Source organism: Amia ocellicauda, chromosome 19, assembly GCF_036373705.1.
Source record: "Amia ocellicauda isolate fAmiCal2 chromosome 19, fAmiCal2.hap1, whole genome shotgun sequence".
NCBI classification, from domain to species: Eukaryota; Metazoa; Chordata; class Actinopteri; order Amiiformes; family Amiidae; genus Amia; species Amia ocellicauda.
This window is the reverse complement of record NC_089868.1, coordinates 8,933,824-8,948,329: the sequence shown is the minus strand read 5'-3', so window position 1 is coordinate 8,948,329 and position 14,506 is coordinate 8,933,824. Positions and strand designations below refer to the sequence as shown.

General features: G+C 38.0%; 1 protein-coding gene across 2 annotated transcripts in view; it reads left to right on the top strand.

Annotated features, from left to right (window-relative positions):
- rabgap1l (RAB GTPase activating protein 1-like) overlaps positions 1-14,506 on the top strand; it is a 219,621-nt gene that overhangs the window by 27,651 nt on the left and 177,464 nt on the right. For both annotated transcript variants that reach the window (XM_066692340.1, XM_066692341.1), the window contains exons 8-10: positions 3,650-3,716; positions 5,688-5,790; positions 9,629-9,795. In XM_066692340.1, the coding sequence (XP_066548437.1) occupies positions 3,650-3,716; positions 5,688-5,790; positions 9,629-9,795 (337 nt within the window). The remainder of the gene's footprint in view (positions 1-3,649; positions 3,717-5,687; positions 5,791-9,628; positions 9,796-14,506) is intronic.

Below are 14,506 nucleotides of genomic sequence, written 5' to 3'. Positions count from 1 at the left end.
TTAGGGTCAGGGATAGGGATAGGGTCACAGACTAGGGTTGGGGGTTTGAGGCCTGTACAAGCAATCAACATCATAACTCAGGAGGAGTGAGAGTTATTCCTGTGTTTTTCCTGTATTATACATACATTACTTTATTAGCATTGCACCCATTATTTTAAAGTGAAAAAAAAATACTGAAGATTAAAATTTAAAGTGAAATAGAAGGCTACATATGTATTTACTTAACTTGGCTTGTATTCATTAGGATTGGATGCTAAACATCTGCTTAAAGAACTCATGGTCCACCTCAGTTTTTAGCATTGTTTCATTCCAATACATTGTCAGGTACAATACATTTCCACATTGCTCCAGTTTAACGAGGCTATATAAAAATAGGTTATTAGGTTTCTGTAGTTTTCACCCCTGTCATGATACATTTAAATATCAGATGCAGATGGTATGCTAATTCATTGTTTACTTGAAAATACTACAGCACTGAAACTTTTTGGTGTCTTTTTTACCGAGACATATATTTCAGATCAAATTAAGTATTTAAAAAAAACAAAGAAAAAAACAAGAGCGGTACCTCTTTTTTGTATGTTTAATCAAATCCAGAAATATAATGCTGTTCATTTAGTTGCTGTCTAATACAGTGTGCAAGCAGGCAAATGAAAAGAAACCTAATGAACAGCAGCACCATTTTTTTTAATTTTTTTTTAATCTTGAGCAACTAGTAAAACCTGACATCCTACTTAAATCGTATAAGAGAAAAGTCATGTCCTATTGTGGTATATCTGGAACACCCTTTTTTGATTGCACAAAACCTGTGTAACAAGAAAAGTAGGTTATCTTTTTGTTAGCTGACTGCAGCTTTATTATAAAGCATATTAATTTGGCACTCCCTTACTGAAATCTTATATGAGAGCTTGTATACTCACCCAAAAATACTCTACAACTATATTTAACACATATTGGTTGGGTTCGCTGGAGTCCACTGTGTTCTCATACACATTCCTGAAATCAAGTAGCAAATACTTTGGCTTGTGTGAAGGAAATAGCATTCTGCACATACAAATATGCAGACATTCATGAAGATGTTGTATTACAAGTGTAATGTCCGTAACCTTTAATAAAACAAACAAACAAACAAACAAATCAACCAACAAGATCTATACAGTTTAGAAAAGTGACAGTGATATAAAATGCATTTGATGTCATGAAGAAATGTGATTTAAAAAGTTTTGAACAAACAGAGACAATGCTGCAAGCTGAACTTTTTTACAGAGGTTACTTAGCAAAACTGTTTTCATCTTCTCCTTCCTGTCACATGCATAATCTGCATGAGTCAAAACAGGCCTAATTACCATTAGCACAGGTGCAATAACAATTGAGGCAGTTTAAAATGCAAGAATAAGTACTGATATAATGAGAAGCAATACTAGAAAACAGGGAAGTGAAAGTTAAAAAGTGCATGCATGTAGGGTTTAGTGTCGTATTGCACTGAAAGGGGAAGGCTTAAATGTTACAGGTGCAGCCTGAACAGGTGTGTCCCGAGCATATGACAGAATGTGGTCAAAGACAGTCGGTCCTCTGGGTAGGTAGGCACCACAATTAGTACTACAGAACATTCAATTACAATAATATCATGACTCAATTAATCATTTATTAACAGTACTCAATGATTAAACACTGTCAGAACTTTACCTCATAGTTAGCTTGTAATGGATTTTTGAGACATTGAATTGAAGGCCTTCTTTCTCTTAAGCCGTATGGAAGTGCTTTTTGTAAACAAAGTGAATTCTCAGTGTTCTCCATGAGGTGGCGCTTTAAGAGCATAAACTGAATGAGTGTGGAATCAGAATGTAAGTCAAGTTTAAAAGACTAAAAAGGAACCATGTAGCAGATGCCATGTAGAGAGATGGATTTCACACTGGGTGATTTATTGATTGTAAACTGTGCAAAAAGTAGGATAGTATTAATACAATCCCTGACAGCTGCTGTATCATCAAATCTAGAATTTGTCCCTTTCGAATGCTTTCTTTAATTAAGATACTACTAATAAGAGTCAACTCTAATGTGAATGTTTATTGAGACTGAAAAAGAAAACATTGAAAATTCTTGAAAAATCAAATTCATGTCAAGATGTCACTGAAACCTTTATTGTAAATACATATTTTTCAAGTGGAATATATCAATAAAAATAAGCTGGTGATAACATCTCTTCACTGATCATTAATTGCATATTATATTAGCAGATTTTCTCAATGATTGTTGTAAATTAATAATTCATTACTGGTATTAATAGCTTGTTTTTTATGCATATATATATATAAAACGATATTAAAAACTAAACATAAAGTGTACTAACCTTTTCATGCATAAAATATAGATTCGTTTGCCTCTTATTTAAAGAAACATATTGCTGCACTGCCTCTGTGATTTTGCAGTATTTATTTAGTGGCTTACTTTGCTTTGGAAATGTCCCTGCTCACATTCTTACTCTGACTTCTAAACATGAGTGTAAATTGCTGGAAACAATAATGGTATTGCCTATATCTCCAGCTAAGAGGTTTCTTCCTTTTTTTTGTCCTGTTTTCATAAATACAATGGTTGGCAGGAATCACACTGGCATTTGGAAGTCGTAACACAATGTGACACAAACACTTGCTAGTATTAATATATTTTCTGTAATTATTTCACACAAGAATATAATTTTTTTCACACCTTATTTCCACTTCTATTTTTGTAATTCATTTCTGTTTTAGATTATGGAAAGTACTCCTCTATGTCTATGTATTTATTTATTGTCTGGAGTTGCTGGTGGTGGGGGCCGAGGGGTTCACACTGGAAGACTAATTAGCGAGCTGTCAGTCACCCTGATTGCGCACCACTGAATATTAATAGCAAGTTTTTCTCTTATGTTGGAAAAGGGTGAGAATTAAATGTAATGTGATGCTTTTTTTACTTTATGGGGGGTTTGTGGTGCTTATGAACTCATATAAAATTAAACACTGAATCCATCAGCCCCTTATAAGGCATCATGAATAATCAAATTATCTGTCACACTCTCCAATTCATCTGCATAATGATTACTGTCTTTGGGACTGACAGAAAGACTGAAGGTATTATTAGTAATATGAAGTATAGGGGGGTGGGTAATGCACTGGTATTACCTGTTGATGCCCATTGCAGTACATTTTATTAGCTATTACAGAAGATGAATAAATCATTAGAAAATAAGTGAAGCCACAGTCCGGCTATCTTGTAAAACATTCAAATTATAAATAAATAATGAAAACATGAGACAAAATCTTACCCAGCTTCTTTGAGTAAAAAGTAGCAAAAACAATCTGTAGTTAAAACAATCAAAGATGCTAAGCAGACTAAATAAACAAACACATGACCCTTATTAAACTTTTCACATTTAAAAATATGTAAAGTACATGCTTTTACTGAATAAATCATTCATGACATTAAGCGCTTCTTTAAGAGCCGCCCTGCACAAAGGAAGCAGGTACCACAATATGAGCAATTATACCGCACATTAACTGTAAACTGTTCATCTTAGCTTTCTCTGTGCTGCATCTTAACACCTGTCACATCTAATCAGTCGAGTCTTCGGCTCCTAACTTTAGCTCCTAAGTTTTAGTTTTTTTGTTTTGTCTTGCAGGTGTTTCGGGATGCTGCTCAGCCCAGGCCAAAAGGTTCGAAACAGTGACATGCACTTATTGGATATGGTATGGATTAAGTCTTCCCATTACTATATTTATCCAAGATGCACAGGCAGTGAAACAAATGTTTTTCTTCATAACTATGTTCTGTTTTTCTTAATAAAATAAAATAAAACTTTAGAAGAATTCAGAAGAAAAGCTGTAGATCTGTTGAAGTTGATTTAAAGTTGATTAGTCTGAAACCAGTTAGAAAGTTAGATCTATGATAATGGTTGGAATCAGGGAAAATGCAGCAAATGCAATAGAAATAAGCAACATGTAGTAGTAAGTTGCAGTCCACTTGCTCTTCCAGTAGATGGTGGTACAAACTGATTTGAACAAAAAATAATTTTATATATAAATTCTCCACAAAGAAAAAGAAATACTATATAAAGATATAAAAGATTAAAGATAAAGATATATAGAACGATAGATAAATAAATATATAGAATATATACATATTTATTTAATCTTGGTCAAGTGGCTTTCTGTATGTTATATACCACTTATATATTTTCTTTTATACTAAGCAAGACTTATCTGACTTGCTGTGCTGGTTTCAGGATCCAATTAACTTACAAAAAGCTGTGAGTGTTTCACATAAAAATGTATTTGTGCTGTGTGAAAGTGTAAATCTATTGGGATTAGACACACATGATTTTCAGATAACTATATATGAAATTATATTCCTTCATTGGAAATGTAAACTTCAGAATGAACAGGCTCAAGGTATAAAAACATACACCATAGTCTGTCCAACACTGTCATTAAGCAACTCAACATAAATATTATTCTAGATTGGTTTGAGGATCTGTACATGTCCACAGCACATAGTCTAAGACAGAAACACCCTCTTTGAATACAAATGGGAATAATTGAATTCTGGTGCAGTGCCTTTACCAGGTGGCTAATTGACTGATTAACTAACCAATCATGGAAACTTAATTTTCTATGTCCCCGTGCTGGTCAATCAGTCAATTTAGCCTTGTTGGCAGGAGCCCCTTAAAACGTCCCGGGAGCTAGTTTAAGTCTTTAGTGACAGGGCAAGGCCACTGTAGCTGTTTGTGTTATAGCCGGTGTCTGTGTTAAAAAGTGAAAGTGTCTAGACAGGGAGGTATTACACTTACGCACCATTAATCCTCTTCTCTGAAGTGTGTTTGAAGTGTTTGTGTGTTTATTTTGGGCTATCGAAACTTGGCAGGAAAACAGTAATGCTAAATTAGATGTGGGGAAAAAAGGAAAAGTATGTAATGGAGTGTTGTTAACAATACTGCTGTTCACTTTCTTTTTAATCCCTGTATGTGTAATGCAGTGCTGTGAAAAAGTGTCAGCTCATATTTATATATTTTATATAGTATTTTTGTCCGGTGTAAACAAAGTATAATACTAATTAATTATCAAAATGCCTAATGCAAAACAAATGACTGACTGGTATAATAACTAATATTGACTGATTGGCCAGCATGAGAATGTAGCCCATTGCTGCCTCATGTATGGTTGGCCAATCAGTCAGTTATCCCCTGGGCCGTACAACACCCTTTTGAAAGAGCCTTTAAAGAGAGTAGAGAGACAGATTGACTGTGAGAGAAAGGTCTGTTTTGGTACTTCAGGCCCATGCTGTTGGTTGGGTTTGAGTTTATTTAAATTAAAGTGTTTGTTTGAATGATTCTGCCTCCTGCCACCTGGGTGCCAGCTCACAATAGATTTTATATGATTATTTTCAGTATTTTCAATGTCCATATTTTAAGCACATACTTCTTTCTTCTCCCCCCACTTCATACCACCAGTGTGTGATTGGATTACATGTTGTGGCATATTATATCACACTTCTTCTAGAACAGTCCATAACTGCACTGTAAGGAGCCTGTTTGCTCCATATTTGGACTCTAAACATGACCCCTTTTCACAATACTAGAATATATTGGAATATATATGAATAGGTCGATTTACCGGAGTACACATACTCAAATTGTGTTTTTGTTACTTGTGTATATGCAGGAGTCCATGGGGAAGAGTTCTGATGGAAAGGCATACGTGATCACTGGAACTTGGAGTCCCAATATTCCTCCTTTTCAGGTGTTAAACGAGGAGACCCCAAAAGGTGATTTTCATTTCTTTTTCCTCCCCTCACCTTAACTTGCATTGCAGGTTTTTCTTTCTGTTTCATGGAAAGTAAAGGCAGCTTGTATTTACTTATTGGACTGCCACAGCTCTGAAAGTGTGACTTGGAGAAACACATAGAACATTCCTAGAAGTCCACTAACTGATTCCATGAATTGCATTGTCAAACTGTGTGAGCCTTAATGCATGTTATCAATCCATCTCCCTATCAATCTGTATACAGTGTGGTATGCAATAGTATTGTTTGTGCTCCTGAATTTCAAGACCCCATTTGGTTTCCCATTGTACAATGTCCAAAAACTAAAAATGTTATGCAATTCGCAGGAAACTAAAATGACAGGTTTGCACAGTAGATTTCTAAACTCCCTATAGGACAGGAAGCTATTAATGTCTTAATAAATCGGCACATTTTAAATTAGTTTTGAAGTCAGGATAGTTAACCTCTGTTGTTATTGTGCTCTGCCACTTTTAAGATAAGCTTGACTTCAGCTAATGTGGAGTTTTGTAAGGGCTTAGTGTTCTTAGTCTATATAGCAAGGAAACCATTTTCTTTCAGAATCTAAAAAAGGGGCTTGTGACTGTCAAAAGGAAACTGAAACACAACCCGCCATTTTCTAAATATAGATTGAGTGTGGTGGTGTCTTAAAAACATTTACCCCCCTAATTACAATTGGTTTATTGTAAAGTAAACGTAGCGATGTAAGCTATCTGAAAACGTCAGAAGGAATTGTTTTCATCCCAAACAACTGAGAAATGATTAACTGGCATGATATAATATGCAACGAAATACTACTACAAATATATCTTTGAAATTGGCTACCAAATAGCTCCCTGTTTTAACATTCTGCGGGGGCACAAACTCTAGCCTTATGTCATATCATTGTACAGGTATATCTTCATGTGAGAATGAAATGGGACATGACAACCATCAAGAGCAAGGTCTGTGAGATAATTAAGATTGAATAGACAAGACAGTGATGTACTACCAAAGTGTGACAGAATGGCCAGAGTCAATGCAGCATGGATTGCTAACAAGCAAACATATTTTTATGAGATGCATTTTGAATACTTAATATATAGAAGCACTGTCTTGAAAGAAGTGTTCTCATAGCTATGACAGAAATGCGGACCAGCTTGCGTTTCAATCTGGCTAATTCCCCACCGTGAGTCATAGAAAGTGGTTTGTGTCACAGTTCACATTAAATTGACATTGCCTCTTTGGTTTAAAATTGAAATGTATATTTTTAATCTCTGATGCCATGGTCTTCTTTTCTGACCATGCACAACCAATAACAATAGTAATGATACTAAGAATTAAAGAGTAGAGAACCACAAAGGATTGAAAAGAGGTCTGGGCATGTGGGATTCGTTGCTCATCTTGTAACATTTGATAGTGGAAAGATTAAAGACTGGCTTTGGGAAATGTGAGCAGGCTGTCTCAGTGAGGATAGGCCTGGCCTCTGAACCCAGTCTCTGTCTGGCACTGGAGAGTGTATGCAGTGTTCGTGCCAATCCCCACCAAAATAAAAAATGTCCCACTGAATTTCTCTTAACATGTCCTCCTGTCCAGACACAAAATCTATAAACAATACAATTGGGTATTCTGTGATTAATACATTTTCAAAGTAATATTGCATTTCTGTTAGTTGTTTTCAATTAGTGATGTTTACCTGCCAGACTATATGTTTTGTTTGTTTTGTCAGTAAAACAAAATTACTGGTGCACTTTCAAGATTAATCTGATGTGCTGCTAATTCTCCGTTCCAGTAGAAAGCACTTCTGTGTTACAGTACAGCTAGCGCACCCTCCCCTTCCTCGACAATCAGTCAGCCATCTTAACATGTCCCAGCGAAAGCAACCTCGCATTCTTGATTTCTTTCCTTGTAAAGAGGAAGAAAATTCTGAAAATGAAAATGAGGACACATCCAGAATGGAAGCTAGTTCACACACATCTGCATCAGTGGAAACAGAATCCTCTGATTTGCTGCAAGCAGAAAAAAAATGCAAGCATAATTTTCAGCTGGAATTGGTTGAAGAAGTGGCTTTCTATTGCCATTTTTGAAAATCAAGGAGGTACATGATTTTAGTTTCATTCTGTGCAGCTTTAGAAGCAGTGTATAGATGTTGGAGCAGCAGAAAGACCCAATAGGCTGTGGCATTTTGACAGCTATTACATCATTTGAGTTTTTAACTGTGATGTCCATGCTCATGGATGTTATTGCCATTCGGACACAACTAAATATGATTTTCCAGAACACGGATTTGGATTTGGCCATTGTGAATCCAGCTTTAGAATCAGCAAGCAGTCAGTAAGAAGGTTTACTGAAAGAAACGGAACATTACCCAACAGGTACTGAAAATGCTTCAGTGATACACCAGCATTACAAGCGATACATTTTCCAACATATTGAAGTATGCTGCAATGGCAGTGGTTCTACCAATTCATCCAGAAGACATGGAGAGGGGCGTCAGGGCTCAAAATGTGTTGACGACAGCCTGCAATGACAGACTGAAGACTCTTCTTGAGTATTCAATGGCTGAGGGACCTCACTGGAAGGAATTTGAGTATGGGAAGACCCTGGAAAAGTTCAACAACAGAAAAGAGAGTAGGATCTTCTCTAAAACGGCGGAAAAAATAACTTGAGTACTGCAGAGATGCAAAGACTACTAGGTTTTCCATTCCATTCCATTCCATTCCATTTCCTTTTTTTTTTTTTATCAACATTTCAAAACACATTCTAGCTTGTTTCATAAACTGTTAAAATGTTTTAAACACCCCGATGAACTGGTCAATAGGTTTGCATTTGCAGCTTTTGTTTAGATACATTTATTTTGTGGATTGCAATTGATTGTCTACTTGATGTTTACATTTTTTAAAACAAACAAAAACGTACAAACGGTGGTTATTACTGAATCAAATTTTGTGTAATGATACAGTTAAATTCAGTTACACTAAGCTACATTTATATTCCTGTTCATCAAAGGCCACTCATGCTTTCATTCAGGAGATTGCACAGATCCCTATATTCTAGATTGACTTCCTACATGTATTTATATATATTTACTTATATTTTATTTAGAACACTATGTAGCATTTCTTACTAAAGCTTTGCTCCAGTTTTTGAAAGTGCTTGAGTTTGAAACAGAGCCTTCTGAAAACAAGCCCTACAATGATGTTCGGTATATCAACAGACCCTGGAACCCCCTGTTTTAAATTGACCCACAATGTGCTGTTTAAATGTCACATTATGATACTTCATAAGACTTTATTAAGACTAAAGATTGCTATTTTATGGTTTTAAGACTCACTGGTTTCTTTTTTCTAATTTTATATACGTTTTCTCAGATGAGTAGTTTTTACAACCAATCATAAAGAAAAATAAAACCAATGACCTGTAGATGCAATTTGAGAAAACACACAGGGGTCATTTTCTAAAATAATTATAATTGTTTAATTCAATTAAATGGCACAGGAGATTAATAGTGTGTCTGGCAGTTCCACAGATTTCTTTGGTCACAAATCAAATTAGATTGATCCTTGCAGCTTAGCTCCAACTCATGCGCACAGTGGTTGTCAAGGTGTTAAGACTCCAGCAACGTATGCTGAAGGGAGGCCCAAATCTCAGTAGCAATCAGTCATGGCCTCCACACCTTGAAACCCTGTTGGAGTGTAACAGCAGATACTCTCACTATGATTGCGTGTAGTGAGAACCTGTAGCTAGAACCATTTCATGAAGTTCTGCCTTGCCGGACATGTTCACAGATGTTTTGAAGACTATTGATGTCGGGGCCCCTTCCTTTGTCGTTTCTGTTTTCCAGACAAACAGGTGTACATGACGGTGGCGGTGGACTTGGTTGTCACGGAGGTAGAAGAGCCAGTCCGCTTCCTTCTGGAGACGTTAGTGCGGGTTTACCCGGCCAACGAGAGGTTTTGGTACTTCAGCAGAAAGGCCTTCACCGAGACCTTCTACCTTAGACTCAAACAGGTACCCACAATGGCAGGCAGCGGGACACTAGGGAAATTAATAATCTGATGCTACAGACCAGAAAATAACCTTATCAAGCAGTGGGTAGGCCTGTGAACAAATATTTCCGTTCATGCAATTGCTTGTTAGGGTGTCCCACCATCCTACACATCTGAAAAAAGACTCTCTAAGTGAATATAATTAGTTTGTCTTCAGAATACAAGATGTAGCCAAAAGTTTATGCATATACAGTGGAAGTACACTCCATAAAGAATTGTGAACGCCAGCATAAACGTATCCATTGGAATATCTAGAACTTAAAAGGTTTGTGGTATTCTGGGCGACTTTAGTTTTCCAGAAAACAATATATTTAACCCACATTGTTTGTCAAAAATATTCACACACTTTGTTCTGTGAATTATTGAAATTATTCCAAGGTTTGTGTTTTACCTGATTTCTACCCCCTGAATTATATTTTTCGTGTTAAACCTGAAAACTCCCTGAATCTTGGAAAGCTGTCAGTGATTACACACAAGCGCACTTGTCTGTGATTGAAATGCAGAGGAGATGTGACACCGCTAACTGTAAACTGAATTAGGCTAGCTGCTAAAAATGTGTCTTCAAGTTCTAGTTACTAAAGTTGGAAAAATGTCACCTGTAAAATCAGAACCCCTAATTTAAAGCAACACAAATTCAGCATAGTGAACACTGACTTAGGGTGTGTCTGTTTTTGCTTGCCCCCCGTGTTTAATTTTCATTCTAGAAATGTGCTTTCATAGGAAAATGTTTCAGGTCAAGGATTCTGTTGTGGCTGCTGCCATGTTCTTGTCATTGTGTCTTGTGTTGGACATTAATGGTACTGATCCTTCACAAATGGAAAGAAAAGAGCTTCCCTTTGTACTTTCTTTTAGCAGTGCAAGTACTTCCACAATTACTGCATAGTAACATAATCCACCGTTCAATGAATGGCACAGTGGCACTCCTCACCAGCAAAAGCTTAACGGAAAAACTGGAAAATAGCTTGTGCTGGAATTCATTACCATTATTGCTGATGGTTCACAACTTTATGTCTCACTCACCCGATCCTCGCAATTCTACATGCATCGAAGCGCGAGTCAGGGCTGTCCCTGTAGCTCCTGGAAACAAAGACATATGCATGAGCCTTCACGATATAGCCCCCCATTGTAGTCTATGGAACAACTACCGAAAATCAATGCTGCTTTATCCTATGCTTTCCCGGTCCCCCAGAAGCTGGCATTCACTTGCTTCAGCCTTACATATCGCAGTTTCCAGGTGCCGCACAAGGCATGCTTTAACCCACCTGCTTCGCGTCTCCAGAAGCCGATATGCCCTTGTTCAAGCCTTAGAACTCGCAGCTTCCAGGTGCGCACACGGCATGCTTTTTGCCCCTGTCCTCGCCGTGTACATCACCCCCGCTGCCATTTGCCATTCTTTTTGTAGGTCACTTGGTGTCATCCTGTAGTTGTTGAGTGACATTTGAATGAGTTGGCGGTCATCCCGGTCAGTGGATAGTCGTTTTCGCCCTCTGCCGGTCTCTAGCATTGTTGTCCTCAGTGTCTGCTGCGTGACCTTGATCTTATGAACCGCAATCTTAGAATAGCTGCACGTGTCTGCATCTCTCGCTCTTTGACTATAAACAGGGTATGACGTCATATATCTCTGACAGATACGGCCCAATCAAAATGCAGTCAATTTTTCCGCTCGATAGGATCACATAAAATGCAAGAATTGGAGTCTGTAAGAGACGAAACGGAGACCAGTAAGGCTAAAGCAATATGGGTTTCTGGAGGCGCCGAGCCGGAGGGTTAACACATGCCGTGTGTGGCCCCTGGGAGCTGAGAGAGATCAGGCTGAAGCAGCTGTATTGCGGCTTCTGGAGGCGGCGCCTAGCTTCCATACAGAGCACAATACAGGCTACATGAACCTGTCCTCATTCTATTATGTTGTCACACTACATATACATACATACATAAATACACAAATGTATAAATAAAGGCTAAAATGTAGCCTATCCATTTGCCTCCATGGGATCAAATGAAAGGCGACAAATGCAGAGATGTCTATGGAACTGAGAGAATAATGCTAAAGCGAATGAATAGCTGCTTCTGTGGGCTCGGAGCCCGTGGGCTAAAGGTTGCCTATGTGGCACCTGGAAGCTGCGAGATGTAAGGCTTGAACAAGGGCATATCGGCTTCTGGAGACGTGGATCAGGTGGGATAAAGCATGCCTTGTGCGGCACCAGGAAACTGCGATATGTAAGGCTGAAGCAAGTGAATGCCAGCTTCTGGGGGACCGGGAAAGCATAGGATAAAGCAGCGTTTTTATGCCTCTAGCGGGGATTTGCGGTAGTTGTTCCATAAACTACAATGGGGGGCTATATATCGTGAAGGCTCAATGCATATGTCTTGGTTTCAGGGAGCTACAGGGGCAGCCCTCACTCGCCTCAAGTGCATACAATTTTCTTCTACTATGCACTTCAATGCATATAGAATCGCGAGGATCGGTTGCCTCACTCACGTCAACACTCAGGTAGTGTTGCATTTAAGCCTCCTTTAGCTTTATGACAACTAAAATATAAAATACACAACAATCTCATAACATAGCCCACCATTTGAAAAGTGAGATGAATAATGTCCACACTGAATCTGCAAATGATAAACAGAGTTTTATTAGGAGCTAAAAAGAATGCGTTATTCATTATCATTCCAAACTAATTAGAGCAGCAGCATGACTCATTGTATTTTATTGCCAGTTCTATTATCCCATCAAGGCGAGTTATAATGCCTCTGGAGCAGTTAAAAGCTAATTAAAAGATGATATTATAGTGGATGCAGAAGATCTGATCATTTTTTTTTGTCTCTCTCATTAGGTGAAAGGAAATACTATGCAATTATCATTGTCTACAAACAGTGTATTACTTTTAGTTCCCATATACTCACTCTATATGAAAAGGGATTGTTTAAAAAAAAAAAAAAAAAATTGATCTGTTTTAAGTTCACACATGTATATTTTTTTGATTCAAAGAAATTGTCTACTCGTCCAAAAACTGGCAGATGATTTTAACATTTTGTACCTCGATGCTTGTGTTACAGTGGGAAAATAATGAGCTGCAGAAGAATGTTTTGTTTTCTTCCCCCAAATTGTTGTATAGTTTATAGTACTTATGTAATTGCTTATCCTTATAGAGAAGCATAATGTTAAAAATAATGAAGAAACTATGCTTTTCAGGTATGAAGAACCCTTGATTGATTTAGTTCAAGTGCATCTTGAATGAATGAATGAACCCCAATTCCCCCCAAAATGTATTGCTTTTCATGAAATACACATTCCACTTGCACTGTTGAAAGTTGTAGTTGGACATGCCACACCAAACTTGTTATTTTTATGTATGTGTGTGTGGTGATATAATTTGTTTAAACAGAATTGTTTGAGGTGATTGAGGTAATATGTCAACATCAAAAGCAAATAAACAAAGCCACCTCTTAAAGCAACACTATAGACCATCCTAAGGAACAGTGCTGTTTTCAGTGACAGTGCTAACTGGATAATTCACTCGTTTCACATGCTGTACATACAGTAAATTAGAACAGTCGCCTTCATTATAGCAGTGTCTTACATGCATATACACTCACCTAAAGGATTATTAGGAACACCTGTTCAATTTCTCATTAATGCAATTATCTAACCAACCAATCACATGGCAGTTGCTTCAATGCATTTAGGGGTGTGGTCCTGGTCAAGACAATCTCCTGAACTCCAAACTGAATGTCTGAATGGGAAAGAAAGGTGATTTAAGCAATTTTGAGCGTGGCATGGTTGTTAGTGCCAGACGGGCCGGTCTGAGTATTTCACAATCTGCTCAGTTACTGGGATTTTCACGCACAACCATTTCTAGGGTTTACAAAGAATGGTGTGAAAAGGGAAAAACATCCAGTATGCGGCAGTCCTGTGGGCGAAAATGCCTTGTTGATGCTAGAGGTCAGAGGAGAATGGGCCGACTGATTCAAGCTGATAGAAGAGCAACTTTGACTGAAAGAACCACTCGTTACAACCGAGGTATGCAGCAAAGCATTTGTGAAGCCACAACACGTACAACCTTGAGGCGGATGGGCTACAACAGTAGAAGACCCCACCGGGTACCACTCATCTCCACTACAAATAGGAAAAAGAGGCTACAATTTGCACAAGCTCACCAAAATTGGACAGTTGAAGACTGGAAAAATGTTGCCTGGTCTGATGAGTCTCGATTTCTGTTGAGACATTCAGATGGTAGAGTCAGAATTTGGCGTAAACAGAATGAGAACATGGATCCATCATGCCTTGTTACCACTGTGCAGGCTGCTGGTGGTGGTGTAATGGTGTGGGGGATGTTTTCTTGGCACACTTTAGGCCCCTTAGTGCCAATTGGGCATCGTTTAAATGCCACGGCCTACCTGAGCATTGTTTCTGACCATGTCCATCCCTTTATGACCACCATGTACCCATCCTCTGATGGCTACTTCCAGCAGGATAATGCACCATGTCACAAAGGTCGAATCATTTCAAATTGGTTTCTTGAACATGACAATGAGTTCACTGTACTAAACTGGCCCCCACAGTCACCAGATCTCAACCCAATAGAGCATCTTTGGGATGTGGTGGAACGGGAGCTTCGTGCCCTGGATGTGCATCCCACAAATCTCCATCAACTGCAAGATGCTATCCTATCAAT